The sequence below is a fragment of the Rhinoraja longicauda genome, chromosome 37, assembly GCF_053455715.1.
Source record: "Rhinoraja longicauda isolate Sanriku21f chromosome 37, sRhiLon1.1, whole genome shotgun sequence".
NCBI lineage: Eukaryota > Metazoa > Chordata > Chondrichthyes > Rajiformes > Arhynchobatidae > Rhinoraja > Rhinoraja longicauda.
Genome location: NC_135989.1, coordinates 14,353,512 through 14,370,490, shown reverse-complemented (window position 1 = coordinate 14,370,490; position 16,979 = coordinate 14,353,512). Strand labels below are relative to the sequence as shown.

At 44.0% G+C, this 16,979-nt stretch overlaps 1 protein-coding gene across 1 annotated transcript in view; it reads right to left on the bottom strand.

Moving 5' to 3' along the window:
- Positions 1-14,093, bottom strand: part of raver1 (ribonucleoprotein, PTB-binding 1) — a 33,433-nt gene extending 19,340 nt beyond the window's left edge. The window contains exons 1-2 of the mRNA XM_078429677.1: positions 13,713-14,093; positions 2,218-2,284 (exon numbers count right to left, since the gene is read on the bottom strand). Coding sequence (XP_078285803.1) covers positions 2,218-2,284; positions 13,713-14,048 — 403 coding nt within the window. The 5' untranslated portion in view covers positions 14,049-14,093. The remainder of the gene's footprint in view (positions 1-2,217; positions 2,285-13,712) is intronic.
- Positions 14,094-16,979: the final 2,886 nt, after the last annotated feature.

Genomic DNA, 16,979 nt, shown 5'->3' with positions numbered 1-16,979 from the left:
GCAACAGAAGATGACTAAGAAGGCAATACGGGGAGAAAAGATGAGGTACGAGGGTAAACTAGCCAATAATATAAAGGATAGTAAAAGCTTTTTTAGGTATGTAAAGAAGGAAAAAATAGTCAAGGCAAATGTGGGTCCCTTGAAGACAGAAGCAGGGGAATTTATTATGGGGAACAAGGAAATGGCAGATGAGTTGAACCGGTACTTTGGATCTGTCTTCACTAAGGAAGATACAAGCAATCTCCCAGATGTTCTAGTGGCCAGAGATCCTAAGGTGACGGAGGAACTGAAGGAAATCCACATTAGGCAGGAAATGGTGTTGGGTAGACTGATGGGACTGAAGGCTGATAAATCCCCAGGGCCTGATGGTCTGCATCCCAGAGTATTTAAGGAGGTGGCGCTAGAAATTGTGGACGCATTGGTGATCATTTTCCAATGTTCTATAGATTCAGGATCAGTTCCTGTGGATTGGAGGATAGCTAAAGTTGTCCCACTTTTTAAGAAAGGAGGGAGAGAGAAAACGGGAAATTATAGACCAGTTAGTCTGACATCAGTGGTGGGGAAGATGCTGGAGTCAATTATAAAAGACGAAATTGCGGAGCATTTGGATAGTAGTAACAGGATTGTTCCGAGTCAGCATGGATTTACGAAGGGGAAATCATGCTTGACTAATCTTTAGGAATTCTTTGAGGATGTAACTAGGAAAATTGACAGGGGAGAGCCGGTGGATGTGGTGTACCGTGACTTTCAGAAAGCCTTTGACAAGGTTCCACATAGGAGATTAGTGGGCAAAATTAGAGCACATGGTATTGGAGGTAGGGTACTGACATGGATAGAAAATTGATTGACAAACAGAAAGCAAAGAGTGGGGATAAATGGGTCCCTTTCAGAATGACAGGCAGTAACTAGTGGGGTACCGCAAGGATCGGTGCTGGGACCGCAGCTATTTACAATATACATTAATGACTTGGATGAAGGGATTAAAAGTACCATTAGCAAATTTTCAGATGATACAAAGCTAGGTGGTAGTGTGAACTGTGAGGAAGATGCTATGAGGTTGCAGGGTGACTTGGACAGGTTGTGTGAGTGGGCGGATGCATGGCAGATGCAGTTTAATATGGATAAGTGTGAGGTTATCCACTTTGGTGGTAAGAATAGGAAGGCAGAGTATTATCTGAATGGTGTCAAGTTAGGAACAGAGGACGTACAACGAGATCTGGGTGTTCTAGTGCATCAGTCACTGAAAGGAAGCATGCAGATACAACAGGCAGTGAAGAAAGCCAATGGAATGTTGGCCTTCATAACAAGAGGAGTTGAGTCTAGGAGCAAAGAGGTCCTTCTGCAGTTGTACAGGGCCCTAGTGAGACCGCACCTGGAGTACTGTGGAGTACTGTGGATATTCTTGCTATTGAGGGCGTGCAGCCTAGGTTTACTAGGTTAATTCCCGGAATGGCGGGAATGGCGGGACTGTCATATGTTGAAGGACTGGAGCGACTAGGCTTGTATACACTGGAATTTAGATGGATGAGAGGAGATCTTATCGAAACGTATAAGATTATTAAAGGGTTGGACACGTTAGAGGCAGGAAACATGTTCCCAATGTTGGGAGAGTCCAGAACAAGGGGCCACAGTTTAAGAATAAGGGGTAGGCCATTTAGAACTGAGATGAGGAAAAACGTTTTTAGTCAGAGAGCGGTGAATCTGTGGAATTCTCTGCCTGAGAAGGCAGTGGAGGCCAATTCTCTGAATGCAATCAAGAGAGAGCTGGATAGAGCTCTTAAGGATAGCGGAGTCAGGGGGTATGGGGAGACAGCAGGAACGGGGTACTGATTGAAAATGATCAGCCATGATCACATTGAATGGCAGTGCTGGTTCGAAGGGCCGAATGGCCTCCTCCTGCACCAATTGTCTATTGTCTATATGGGGAAAAAGCAGGAACGGGGTACTGATTCTGGATGATCACCCATGATCATTTTGAATGGCAGTGCAGGCTCAAAGGGCCATATGTCCTACTCCTGCACCTATTTTTTATGCTTATTTTAGTACTTCTCTCCAGCTCCATTAAAATCCAAGACTAGGATTCACATGTGGGCAAGTTCATTGCTCCCTGGCATATAGCACAAAATCACCTCGGGTAGTTTACTATTTACAGTCAAGATTTTAGTTCTGAGTCTTCATTGAAATCTGGGCACAAAGGAGATAATCAAGAACACTTACCTGTGCCTTTGTATTTGTCTACGAAGCAGTATTTTAGATCATACTCACTCAGCAATTCATAGACTTCCTGTAAAACAAGTTAGAGGAATCATAAAAAATTTGAAAGTTAAGATTGCACTCTGTGCTGAAGGTTTTTGATATTTATTCAACATATTTCCCAACATTAAGTAAAATATCCAAAAACGATTGCAGTTTTAAAAGGTGAGAGGCTACACGACAATCCAGTGAATGCCAATTTGTTCCACTAGCCTGTCAGCTCATCAAGTGGAGGCACTGCAACTTCCCATAACCTTCATAGACTGACCCACAATAAGCACTCATGATGAAACATTGCGCTTGTATGTTGCTATGTAAAGATTTAACTTTTTACATGTCGTTTAACGATCACTGTCAAACCCTCTCCCAATGTTCATTGTTCAATCTCTCACCCTCTGAAGTTTGAAAACCATATATGACATTAAATAATGCATTGTAGGAGTGATAAAAGGAACACATTTTTTAAATTCTTCAGGTCTCTCTCTCATTCTTTATCACTCACACAAAGATCTGCTGTAGTGATACATCAGCCCAGTATACAGTACTTACTAAAAATGAGGCGGCTCAGACTGCAAACTCTTTCAAGTATGGCATGACCAACTTATCTTTGTGAATTCAACGTTTCTCACTCATGAATATATTTATTGCATAAACTGAAGTAAATGTTGCCTATGACTCTTCTTTATACTTTGCAGCATCAGCTGACACATTGCCAAGCCACAGGGATCAGGCTCTCTAGTGAGTGAGTGAGTGAGTGAGCGTCTGTCAATTTTTCCCTCAGTTCATTCCAACAGGAAACACAAGCATATTTCTGGAACACTCACTATATTTACAAGAATGTAAATACCAGAGGCGACTAGAATCTTGATTGTTTGCACTGTCAAATAGCCAATCAAAACATGTTTTAGGAATGGCACATTGGATAGACTACTAAATACAATTCTGAGGGAGGAGACTGATTGACAAGAAAAAAACAATTTTGTACGTTGACTTTGTCAGGTGCCGATCTGACATTTATCTTCAAAGTTTCATTAGAACAGCTGGATGGTGGTGGCGGTGTTGTGTACCTGAATGCATCCTTAAAGTGATCAGTGATTACACAATAGAACAAGATTATTATGCTATTATTCCACAAGTCACTGAGTGTACAGGCATTTCTGCTTCATTTATATTCCTGAGAAGAGCTTCACCAGTACCAGTCCTCCTTACAAGAATTTCACCTAAATCAATCCCAAAACATTTCTATTTTCAAGTTATAGGAGTTGAATTAGGCCACTAGGCCCATCGAGTCTATTCCGCCATTCAATCATGGCTGATCTCTGCCTCCTAATTCCATTTTCCTGCCTTCTCCCCATATCGTATCCACATTGTCATCCAATCTGTCACCCCACTTTGAAAATTAAAACCAACCCTGCACATGCTTGAAATCTAAACCAGAACATGCTAAGCACTCAGCAGGTCAGGCAGTATGTCTGGAAGAACAGAGTTAACAGCTTAAGTTAAAAAAAACTCTCTCTTTCTACAGATGCCACCTGACCTGCTGAAGTTCCAAGCGTCTTCTATTTTTGTTTCTCTTACTTTCCCCAAAAATAAGTTTTCCCACCCGTACCATTTCTTGGCTCATCCAAGATCAATTAAATCAATACAGATTGATTTTACTGAACTGCAAGTAATTTATTCATGCTTATCGCACCACCTCCCTGTAGTGCTGAAGTGGAAAGGGAAGTCAACAACAGTTTTTAATCTGATAAATCACACAAAAATAAGTTACTTACCCAAAGGTTTGGCCAGGAAAATGTACAAACGGATGTTCACATATTGATACATGTGGATACAAATTGAATTTATACAATGTGTTTCCCAGTGAGTACTTGATTGAGGAAGTGGGAGAGAAGTTTGCAATGGCGACCGGAGATGATATTAAAAGAATTGCAAGGTTTGCAACATTGGAAGGCAAAAGTAGAGGTAGTGGAAGGACATTCAGAAAGTTCTGTGGATAGTAAAGTGGCCCAGATATGCATGGCACAATACTCAGTCAATTACAAGACAGTGAAGAAAGCGAATGGTATGTTGGCATTCATAGCGAGGGGATTTGAGTATAGAAGCAGGGAGGTTCTGCTGCAGCTGTACAGGGCATTGGTGAGACCACGCCTGTATTGCGTACAGTTTTGGTCTCCTAATCTGAGGAAAGACATTCTTGCCATAGAGTACAGAGAAGGTTCACCAGATTGATTCCTGGGATGGCAGGACTTTCATATGAAGAAAGACTGGATAGATTCGGCTTGTACTCGCTGGAATTTACAAGATTGAGGGGGGATCTTATAGAAACGTACAAAATTCTTAAGGGGTTGGACAGGCTAGATGCAGGAAGATTGTTCCCGATGTTGGGGAAGTCCAGAACAAGGGGTCACAGTTTAAGGATAAGGGGGAAGTCTTTTAGGACCGAGATGAGAACGTTTTTTTTCACACAGAGAGTGCTGAATCTGTGGAATTCTCCGCCACAGAAGGTAGTTGAGGCCAGTTCATTGGCTATATTTAAGAGGGAGTTAGATGTGGCCCTTGTGGCTAAAGGGATCAGGGGGTATGGAGAGAAGGCAGGTACGGGATACTGAGTTGGATGATCAGCCATGATCATATTGAATGGCGGTGCAGGCTCGAAGAGCCGAATGGCCTACTCCTGCACCTATTTTCTATGTTTCTGTGTTTCTAAGACAGATACTTTGCTGTGATCACACCTGTGCAGAGTCTATCTACCTCCCCTGAAATTCATTGGTATTATGGAAACTGATCTGAATCAGCCACATTTACTGCTCGTGCACGGGGAATACAGAGATTGGCTTTGCGTGGAAAATGACTGATGTCCTGACTCCCCAAAGCTACTCCATCATCTACAATACAAAGGATTGTGATGGAGTTCTTAAACTTGGGATGAATGGCACTCCAACAACCCTCTAAAAGCATGACAGCACCCAGCAACCAGCCTAACTGGCATCCAACCTGCTTGTTAACTGTGCACATCACAGGCACTATTGGTAAGGTTGCTTCGCAAAACCATGATTGCCCCCCTCCAAGATGGATAAAGGCAGTGGTCACACAAGATCACTTCCATGTGCAGAATCCTCTCCATATCAAACATCCTGACTATTGCCTTTTCTTCATTGCTGCCGAGTACGTTAAGAAAGTATATTAACTGCAAATACTGCAGTGATTCAACGAGGCATCTCACAACCTCCTTCCTAATGGTAATAAGAAAAAGGCCTTGCCAGCAATACCATATCCTGTAAATAAATAAAGGAAGAATCCAAAATGCAGGGGCAGTTGAGACAGCAGAGAGCAAAGACAAAGCTTGAGGCAATGCCGTCATGAAGAAAAATTAAAATTAAAATGGGGGAGAGGGGGAGAAACAGCATGAAACACAACAGGAGCAGTGCTGGTATTTGATGCTCAACCTGATAGAACAGAGCAATGCTCAGGATTGGAAATGCCATCTTTTGGGTGAAATTGCTTGTCCTTTTAAGCAAGAATAAGCAATTCCACGACATTCACTGAAGTAAAGGGGCTTTACTGCATTCTGTAAAAAAAGTTAATCAATTATTGAAATAAATTTCTGTCTGAAGAAGGGTTTCGACCCGAAACGTCGCCCATTCCTTCTCTCCTGAAATGCTGCCTGACCTGCTGAGTTACTCCAGCATTTTGTGAATAAATACCTTCGATTTGTACCAGCATCTGCAGTTATTTTCTCACACTATCTTCAGGCTCTGTGTGAAACCCTGCTATTTATTTTAATCCCCATTCTGGTGAATTTTAAATCATTCATCGTTCAAGTTTCAAAATTTAAAAACAGCAAATATTGGAAAGAGTAAAGCACTTTCCAATAAATGAAGGTGGACAATCAATTGAGAACTTCCCCCAAATTCAGGCAACCTGAAGTGCAGGCTGTTTGCCCCTTAAGAACTTAGTTATCGGGGGCGGTGGGGGAGGATAGGAAAAAGGGTGCACAGACAAAATCACATACGTTAAACTCATGCACTGAAATTAAAACTTTATCATAAGCCCATCTGAAGACCATTTTCCAATTATATAATCCAACAATTAGGATTTGTTTACAATGGCTAAAAATAGCAATTTTGATGTTTTCTTCCTGAACGTTTCATGGCTAGCCTCAAAGTCTAACAAAAGACATCATGGTGCACCTTGAAATCATGCCATCAAATAGTTGCTTTATACTTTGATCATGCTCTACCCGAGTGGCCTGGTGCAATTTAAACTCATCCCATAACTTCTTGGAATACCCAACTCCCTTATAATTGAAACAGAACTCTTTAACTCAAGGAAAACCATTCCAGCTATCTAGAGACCATTAATATAGCACATTTATGAAAATCTCTTCTTCACATTGTGACAAACGATGTTAAAATGTTTGGCTAAGTCTCAATCATTCACATGGAAGAAAGGGGGAATAAAAACTGGCTAAACTGGATTTTTAAAAACATTTGGGAGTTTTGAAAGCTGTGCAAGATGGGAAAATAATTTTATTGCAGTAACACTATTGATTTCCTTCAGGTAAACTAAGTTTTGCACAACAAAAAATGTAAATGGGCCGATAAGCATTTGAGAGGGAAGTTATTGTTAGCTGCATGAAACGAAGATGGTGAAATGAATCTTATGGTATTGTGCGCCAGGAGCCATTAATGTGCTCCTTCATGTGGAGATTGGCAAACAAGCATACAGTAACTTTCAGCTCACCAAAGTTCCCTTTTCTGAAAATATGGTTCACTCCAGATTTCTTTAGTTTAGTTTATTGTCAGTGAAAAGCTTTTCTGAATCTGATTTTAAGAATTTGCACAATATTCAACATCCAGGAGGACATCTGCTCATGTCAGGTCATAGAGGGGCTGCCTGAGTCAACTGGAGAAACAAGGAACTGCAGATGCAGGCTTACAAAAAAAAAAGGACACAAAATGCTGGAGTAACTCAGCAGTGCAGGAAGCATCTCTGGAGAACATGGCTAGGCTATGTTTCAGGTCAGGACCTTTCTTCACTCTTTCAGCATTCGATCCGCAATTACGTGTGTCACAGCTCCCAACATACACACCAAGGCACGTTTTAAATCAACTGATGGTTTCTGCCTCTACCATCTTTTATGATAGGGAGCTCATAATCTCCCACTTTTTGGGTGAAAAGCTCTCTCTTCTCTTCCCCTCTGGTCTTTCCAGCAGATTCTATGGCCCCAGATTTTTAACCCCTCAGATGGACCCCTCAAAGCTTATACAGCAATCAAATCTCCCTTCACCCTGTTGCAAAGAACTTTACATACAACTGAATAGCTTCTTGTCAGCTGTGATTCACTTCCTTCTAAATCAGACTGGATTCACGTCTCACTTCAAACACAAAAAATAGAAGTACAATTAAATGGTTGGAGTTTTTCTATTAAGATCATGAAACAAGATCCCATTTATTCTCCAGGGCGGACATACAGAATACCACTGCGCTAACTTTAAGTGAAATACTTCAGATTTCCAGATCAAGTAGTTACTTGTAACAACTCGCATAAACATTAATCGTCACATTCTTTGCGGAAACCACAAAATGCTGGAATAACTCAGTTGGTCGGGTAACATCTGTTGTGTCTTCGGGTTTGATGTCCTGATAATAACGACACAATTCAGGTTGTTTCAGTTGCCTTAATTTACTCCTTTATTCAGCTCCTTGCCTGTGTGGCGTAGTGATACTGAAAAGTGCTTACATACCTAATCACAGTGTGTGTGTGTGTGTGGTGAGTGTGCCTGATACAAAGTAGTGCAGGAGGTTGGGACTGCTACAATGAATATGTAGCATATGTAACATCCCCCCTTCTCAAAAGAAAAGAATAAAAGTTAGTGACACTAGAGGATTTCCAGAGCGAGGGTGGCAATCCTGTAGCAGATACCGTGGGATTATTCTGCCCACATTCATGGCATTCTGCTTTCTACTATACTACACAACAAAATATATAATGGCAGCTTGTTTTCTTTCAGGTAGTGCGTAGCCAGTCAAGAGTCATGTCTTGGCGTGACTTGTGACTTGTCCCTTCCAGTGCTAGCGATAACGCGCTGGGGGTAAGATGTTGCTCCTGGATCTAGTAGATCTGGTTGTTGCCTGCAGTGTTGCACTCGATGTATTGGTGACTTGTTGAGTCGTTTCCTGGCCATTGGTTGGTGCTGGTTGACTATATAACTCACTGGTAGCAGTTTGTGAGAATGTGTTGTCATCAATGGCAGGTGTTGCTGTTGCTGTGGGTGGTGTCCTAGGAGTTGCTGGTGTTGTCTTTGAAGTTGCAGGTGTTGACATTTCAGGTGTCGGGCGGATGTGAATTCTGTTTCGTCTCAACTGCCTGCCCGGTTCTGTCTCTATGATATATGATTTTGGGGTTCCAGCCCTACTGGTGATTTGTGCTGGGGTCCATTTCTTTGTTATTGGATCCTGAGCATGTACGTTTTGGCCTTGAAATAGTTCAGGCAAGTACTGTGCATTTTTGTTGTATTGTTTCAGCCCCTCCTCCTGGGCAGCTGCCAATTTTGCCCTTGTTTCTTCTTGGTCGATAGGGGGTTGGATTTTGCTTGGCAGGGTGGTTTTGTATTTCCTGCCATTTAGCATTTCTGCAGGAGACTTCATGTCAGCCTTTAGTGGAGTTGCCCGTAAGGATAATAGTGCCAGGTTTGGATCCTCCTTTGCCTCTCGGCATTTTATTAGTATTTTCTTGGCTGTCTGTACTTGCCTTTCAATAAACCCATGGCCCTTTGGGTAATGTGGTGAAGATGTTGTGATTTTGAACCCGTATTCGGTGGCCAGCTCTCTGAATTCCCGAGATGTGAATTGGGTTCCATTGTCACATACGATCTGCTCAGGTATTCCTTGCTCTGCAAACAACCCTCTAACAATTGACACAATTGTTTTAGCTTTCAAGTCCTTTATGTTTCTCACAAATGGGAATTTGGAGTAGTAGCAGGCCATAATCAAATACCATTGCTGGTTCTCTGTGAACAGGTCTGCTCCGATGGTTTGCCATGGCCGGCTTGGGATATCACTGGGTGTCATTTCCTCCTTCTGTTGTGAATTCCTGTATTTTTGGCATATGTGGCATGTAGATACCAGCTTTTCTATGTCCTTGTACATGCCTATCCAGTACACAGCGGATTTAGCACGGAGTCTGCACTTTTCCATTCCTAAGTGTCCTTGGTGGATCTTTTCGAGGATTTCTTTTTTCATGGACTTGGGTATGATGATTCGTGATCCGGCCAGCAGGACTCCATTCTCTACCGAAATATCATCACGGATGGTCCAGTATTCGCGGAGGATAGGCTGAACTTGTTGTCTCTTTTCTGGCCACCCCTGTATTACCATTTGGGTGAGGAGCTGGAGTTCTTCATCTCTGGCTGTTTCCTCTTTAATCTGTTCCAGCTTCACGCTTGTCACACTCACAATGTGGTGGATCTTTATGCTCAGCCCTTCCATCTCTTGTTTGTCATGTGTTGATAGTCTGGATAGGGCGTCAGCTAGCAGCAGGTCTTTTCCTGGCTTGTATCTGATGTTGTAGTCGTAGCTCTGTAGCCTCAGTAATAGTCTCTGTAGTCTGGCTGGTGCTTTGGTGAGGTTTTTTTTTCCGATTTGTTCTAGAGGGCGGTGGTCTGTTTCGATGTCGAAATACCTTCCATATAGGTAAGTGTGAAATTTCTCGCAGCCATAGACTACTGCTAAGAGTTCTCTCTCTATGTTTGCGTACCTTGATTCTGTAGGAGTGAGTGCTTTGGATGCATACGCAATAGGTCGGCCATTTTGTATCAGTACTGCTCCAACTCCTCTCATGGAGGCATCAACTTGGAGTGTTACAGGTTTCTGTCTGTCATAGTACTGCAGGATCGTTTCTTTGCTGATGAGTTGTTTTAATTTCCCAAAATCTTGGCTATGTGAAGCACACCAATCAAATTCAGCGTCGTCTTTCATCAATTCACGGAGATTTGCTGTATGATTAGCAAGCTTAGGTATGAAGACTCCCATGTATTGTATGAGCCCTAGGAAACTTCTTAACTGTTTCTTGTCTTTGGGTTCCTCCATGTGGTTGATAGCATCCACTTTTGTAGGGTCCGGTTTCACTCCTTCTGCAGAGTAAATCAGTCCAAAGAATTTGCACTCCCTTTCTTTGATTATGCATTTGTCTGCATTGAGCTTTATGCCGGCTCTTCGAGTTTTTTCCATAGCCTCATGGAGGTTGTAATCATGCGTGTTTTCATCTCTGCCGTATACTTGGATATCATCTGCTATCCCGATTGCCCCTTTACAGCCTTTGTATGTTTCATCTATTTTCCGCTGGAAGACATCTTGACTCACCTTCAGCCCGAATGGGAGCCTGTTGAATCTGAATCTGCCAAATGGCGTGTTGAAAGTGGTGAGCATTGATGACTTCCGGTCTATTTTGACGTTCCAATATCCATTGCTAGCATCCAGCTTGCTGAACACCTTGGAACCGGCTAGTGCGGGTGTGATCTCTTCAAGGGTTGGAGTTGGATAATGGTCGCGCTTCAATGCATTGTTCAGATCCCTGGGATCAAGGCATATCCTTAGTTTTCCGTTTGGCTTTTCTTTGATAACAATTGAATTTACCCAATCAGTTGGTTTAGTTATTGCTGTGATGATGCCCTTTTCTTCCATTTCGTTTAGTTGTTCCCTTAGCCTCTCTTTCAGTTCAAGGGGAACACGGCGGGGTGGGTGGATCACTGGCTTCACACTGGGGTCTACTGTGATATGGTATTCGTATTCCTCAAAACAACCAACGGTATCGTCAAAACACTCTGGGTACATGTCCATCAATTCTTCTTTGTTCCTGATGGGCGGCCGGTTTTTGATGGGTATGTTTCTGTCAATTCTGCAGGAGTTTGTCTTGATTTCATAGTTGATTGACACAATCTTCAGTCTTTGGCACGTGTTCAGGCCGAGAATAGCAGGTCCTTTCGATTTAGTGATGAAGAAGGGGCATTTCACTTCTTTCCCTTTGTATGTTCCTGCTATGATTATTTTGCCTAGCTGTGGGATTATGGAACCTCCGTATGCAGCTAGGACTACATCGCTACTTCCAAGGATTCCTTTCCTGACGCTGCCATCTTTTGTCATGTGTTCAGGGAATATCTTTCCGTAAAGATTGACTGGTAAGATATTGCTCTGGGCTCCAGTATCAATTTTGAGCCTTAGATTAATCGTTGTTCTTTTCTTTCCCACTTTTTTCTGTAGTTGTATTATAGTATATGCTTCCTCTCTGTTGCTATGTGTTTTGCTGTTTCCCATTTCGTGGACGTCAATGGTCCCAACGGAAAGGAATTCTTCCTCAGAGGTATCTGAGGTTATCTCCTCTTCCTGTTGGACGTGTGCGTGTATTTGTTTCCTTCTCGTATTTCTATCGTTCTTTGACCATTGCTGCTTTGGCTTGGTGCTGTATGATTTTGTTGACCTACACATTTTCTTCCAGTGGTTAGGCCTCCCACATGAGTTGCAGGTAGTCCCGTATGCTGGGCACGCCCTGCGATCATCAAATGCATGCTCTGTACCGCAGTTCCAGCAGCTTCTTTGGCTTGCTTGTTTGTTTGCATGCCTAGAAAATGTCTGCTTTGGAGCCTTTAAGGTGGAGCCAGGGTCACGTTTTGAGAGAGCGTCTATATTCACTCTGGTGCTGCTCTGAGATGAGCCAACTTGAAGGCAGAGGGAGGACATTTGTTTCCTTGTGGCTTCGAAAGCTCTGGCAGCATCTACGGCGTCTTTTAGGTTGAGGGTGTCTTTCCCTATTAGGGACTTTTGGACCTCTTGGTGGGCGCACCCCCATATTAGCTGGTCGACAATTCTGTCATCTTCATCACCAAATCTGCATTTCTTGGCCACGTTCCTTAGTCTCGAAAGGAAAGTGTCGGTTGTTTCTTGTGGGTCTTGTCTTAGCCCTTGGAACTCATACCGATGGATTCTGTGGTTTGATTTGGGCTCCATATGGTTCGCAAACCTTTCAAAGACTATTCCCGGATTATTGCAGTCAGGCTCTGTTAAGCTCCAACTGTTAAAAATGTCTAGACCCTTCTCCCCGAGCCATAGTAAAATATAACTGACCTTCTCTTCATCTGCAGTTCCTTTCAGGAAGCTTTTAAATGCCAGCTGGCTCTTTTGTTTGAATTTCTTGAACGCCTCCACCACATCATCGGCGTCCCAGTTCATCGTAGGGTGGAGGCTCATTGCTGCTGTGGAGGCCGCCATCTTGTGTTGTTAGGCGGGTGCACAAAAAAAATCAATTTCTCTGCAGCCGCTGTTCCTAATTCACAATAGCGATTCACAATAGCGCGGGTTTTTACTCGAAAGTCACCGCTGCCACCATGTTGTGTCTTCGGGTTTGATGTCCTGATAATAACGACACAATTCAGGTTGTTTCAGTTGCCTTAATTTACTCCTTTATTCAGCTCCTTGCCTGTGTGGCGTAGTGATACTGAAAAGTGCTTACATACCTAATCACAGTGTGTGTGTGTGTGTGGTGAGTGTGCCTGATACAAAGTAGTGCAGGAGGTTGGGACTGCTACAATGAATATGTAGCATATGTAACAACATCTGTGGAGGATACACAGAAAATGCCGGAGTAACTCATCAGGTCAGGCAGCATCTCTGGAGAGAAGGAATGGGTAACGTTTCGGGTCGGGGCCCTTTCTTCTCACTTAGTTTGGTGAAACTTGCCGTGTTCGAAAAATTATTTGTGCCACTTCCTACAAATAAATCACACATTCAAAAGCACACCACTCAGAAATGATGATATCAATGTGCAACAAGGAACTACAAATGTGCAGAAAGGAACTGCAGATGCTGGTTTGCACCGAAGATAGGCACAAAATACTGGAGAAACTCAGCGGGAGGAAGCAGCATCTCTGGAGAGAAGGAATGGATGACGTTTCTGGTCGAGACCCTTCTGCAGACTAACAATTGAAAAAAACATTTTTTTTTAAATTGCAATGTTAATAAAATACCAATCGTGTCACGTTGTCGAGTTAAAGGAACAAAGATACTCAAAATGTTGGAGGAGCATTTTTATGTGTATCTTCGGTGTAAACCAACAGCGTCGGGTTTCGACCCGAAACGTCATCTATTCCTTCCTTCTATCCAGAGATGCTGCCTGTTCCCGCTGAGATACGCCGGCATTTTGTGCCCATCTCAGGCGGAAGGCACCATGTGCGGTTCCTACTTCCCCTGCATGCACGTTTCATGTGCGGCTGTTTTGCGGGGCAGACGGGGAACAAAGGGCGCCTGCAGAGACCGCGCTGACGCCGGCCAGCCAGCACGGCCGGGCCTTGATTGACAGCTGACATCCGGGTTAGCGCGGCCCGGGGCCGGGCTGACGACGTCGCCGCCGCCATGTCGAGCGCTGCGGCCTCACACCCCACCCCACACCCTCGCCGCTTCACCTGGGTAATGATGTCCAACGGCAGGTTCCTGATGATGATCTTGCGCCGGTTGCGGAACTCGCGGCGGCTCCGCTCCAGCCGCTGCTCCCTCTCCTCGGCCTCCAGCTCGGCCAGCGTCTCCTCGGGAGTGCGCGGATGAGTCGCGGCCTCATCCACATCGTCTTCCAGCAGGTCCGACTTCCCCCCGTCGGAGCCAGAGTTTGGGCCATGGCTGGACCACTGTTCATCGTCCGAGAAGTCTTCATCTTCCTCCTCCTGTCCTTCTCCGCGGTTACATTCCTCATTTTCATCCTTTTCCTTCAACTCGCTCGCCGGCGGAGTAACGGTCGCCGCCATCTTGGATTAGCAACAGGACCGTCGCGTGTTATTGGCTGGACGGGTTGAACGACGTCGTGACCCACCTCTGAGTAAGACGGGCGCTGATTCGTCTAGGTTCCAGACATTCCTTCCGGTATGGGCAAAATCTCGCGACATTTGATGGGCTTCAATTAGATACACGTCCTTCCACGTGGAAGGTGGTCTCTCCATTCACACGTTGCCAGACCCGCTGAGTCAACTCAACAAGTTTTTGTTAAAGAGTAAAAAGGCTTTCAAAATTGTTCAGGGGTTTTAAAGACACTTTGAATCACTCCAGGCCCATCTTTGCACAGCAAGATCCCACACAGTGAGAACTCTAATCTTTAAATGGAAGATAGACACAGTGCTGGAGTAACTCGGCAGGCCAGGCAGCATCTCTGGAGAAAAAGGAATAGGCGACTTTTCGTGTCGAGACCCGAATCTTTTAAGTGGTTTCATTTTACTGCTCCACTCTGAAATCTCAAAGTATGCCGACTTTGAAGAATCTTTCCTCTCTCCCTTCTCCCAGAGAGTTGTGAATCTGTGCAATTCTCTGCTATAGAAGGCAGTGGAGGCCAATTCACTGGATATTTTTAAGAGAGAGTTAGATTTGGGGAACAGGGTACTGATTTTATGTGATCAGCCATGTAACCATTTGCCTGGCATTGCACCCTCCTCTCTTTTCTCCCCCTACTCTAGTCCAAAGGAGAGTCCCAACCCAAAGCATCACCGCCACAGATGCTGAGTTACCTCAGTACTATGTATTTTGCTCAATCTTTTTTAATGGGTGTGTGAGGTCATCAACTCGGTGAAAGACGCTCTTTGGTCTGCCCGAGCTTTGTTGGCCTCCCGGCAGAGCGAGATGTCCGTCAAGGAATGTTGCCGACTGGCCCACTGCAGACTGCAGGAGTACGTGCTGAGGGACGCACTGAAGCTTGGTGCAGCCAACGCCAAGGCCCTGTGGGGGAGGACCACAGTCTAGTGTCCTTCCGCTGCTGGACATGGGGGGCAGGGTGTGGTGGAGAGAGACGCCCCTCCAAATAAGGGATACTGGGTAAATGTCTGTAAATGTATGTAAATTTGGAAGTAAATGCCTGTATTGAATGTGTAACCTCCAGAAATGTCGGATGGGTTTGTTTAAAAAAGATGTTTTGTAAATGATATTTATTACTTGAATAAAGTATTTTTTGATATTAAGAAAAAAAAAAAAAAAGTGTGTGAGGGATAATACTGGTACCTAGTTCTCGGGAAACCTCTTCCACTTTATCTGTACACTGGATAGCTATTCCCTTTATCATGCATCTGTGCACTATGGATGGCTCAATTGTAACCATGTATTGTTCTTCAGCTGGTAGACACAAAATGTTGGAGTGACTCAGCAGGTCAGACAGCATCTCAGGAGAGAAGGAATGGGTGACGTTTCGGGTCGAGACACCTTCAGACCTAATCCTAACCCTAATTTTCTAAATAAAAGAAAATGATTGCCACTCCCCTTACTTACTCTAACCTCTCCCCTCCTTTTCTAAATAAAAGAAAGACTCCCCTGGCTGACCATCTATCTCCACTAGAACTTTTCATTTCTAACTGCCGGCAGAACATCAACTGCCTCAAATTTTCCACTCCCCTTACTTACTCTAACCTCCCCCCTCTTCCTCTCCTCTACTTGTCCTTCAGCTGATTGGTTACCACACAAAGACTTTTCACAGTACCTCAGTACACATGACAATAAACTAAACTCAAACTAATAGCGCAAATAGATTGATTTAATACCTCCTCCACAGTGCGGCACTCTCTCAGTGCTACCTTTGTATAGCATAGTGCTCCTTTTGTACTATCCCTCCAGCAATGTGAGGGATCTGAGGTTACATGAACACTGACCAAGCGTCAGTCAGTTTGGTTTACTCTTTGCTGAAATAGCATCTATATACTAAAACTTTCGTTTGTTTGTTCCTGAACTACAGCCAAAACGTTGCACGATAGCGCAACAATTTTAGGCCCACCTTACTCACTGTTGTCTAAATCTATCTCCTAGGGGGAGAGGGAAGGGGAGGGAGGGAATGGGAGGAGGGAGGATAAGGGGGGTCCACTTGGTCTAGTTTACTCTACAAAGATGCAAGAACAAGCAACAGCAGACAGTGACAATGAATATTTATTATTTTCAGAAGGAATAATTACAATGCAAAAACGCAATATGATTATCAGAATAAAATAAAGTAATTGCATGATAAATGATGTGAGTTGGCACGTGCTGTAATTCAGGCTAGACAAGGAATATCTGCAGATAACCCACATCCATCTTAATTTCAAGCCCCGTTATCCTAAATATTGGCAAGATAATTTAACCTGCTGCATAATTAAATAAACCAGCCGTGCTACCCATTTATAACATTGTCACGTATACAGATATTGGATGTTTGGCTCGCCATGTGAAACCCATAAGTATTTCTGCAAAAAAAAAGTTTGTTTTCAACTATCTGGTGAAATATCAATGCTTCCCATAAGTACAGGGTGCGGGTCAAAGCTCTGAGAGCTGATAGGAGATTTACACGAGAGAAAGCAATGACAAGTGCACACCAGGAGTTCCTCACATCCCAGAGCAGCTTCTTCTCTCAAAAAAAACATAGTCTGGAGTGAAGCCAAATAAGCAACAGTTGATGCACTGTCGCAACTTGCCAGTGCAGGGACTGAGAAAGATGCAGGCAGCAGGGCGAGGCCACCCTTTACAAGTGGGAATTTTGAACTGGGAATCTGCCCTTTACACATCACTGGGCCAAAGTCCTGGAGCACCCTCCCCACTGACGTTGTGGTAATACTGAACCACGTATCTGAGGGCTCAGGTGGTGAACCACCTTGTGGGCAATTAGACTCGGCCGGTAGGTCCAGCCCGGCCCGCCCACCACAACCCAAGGACTCACTCGCCGAGGACAGAGG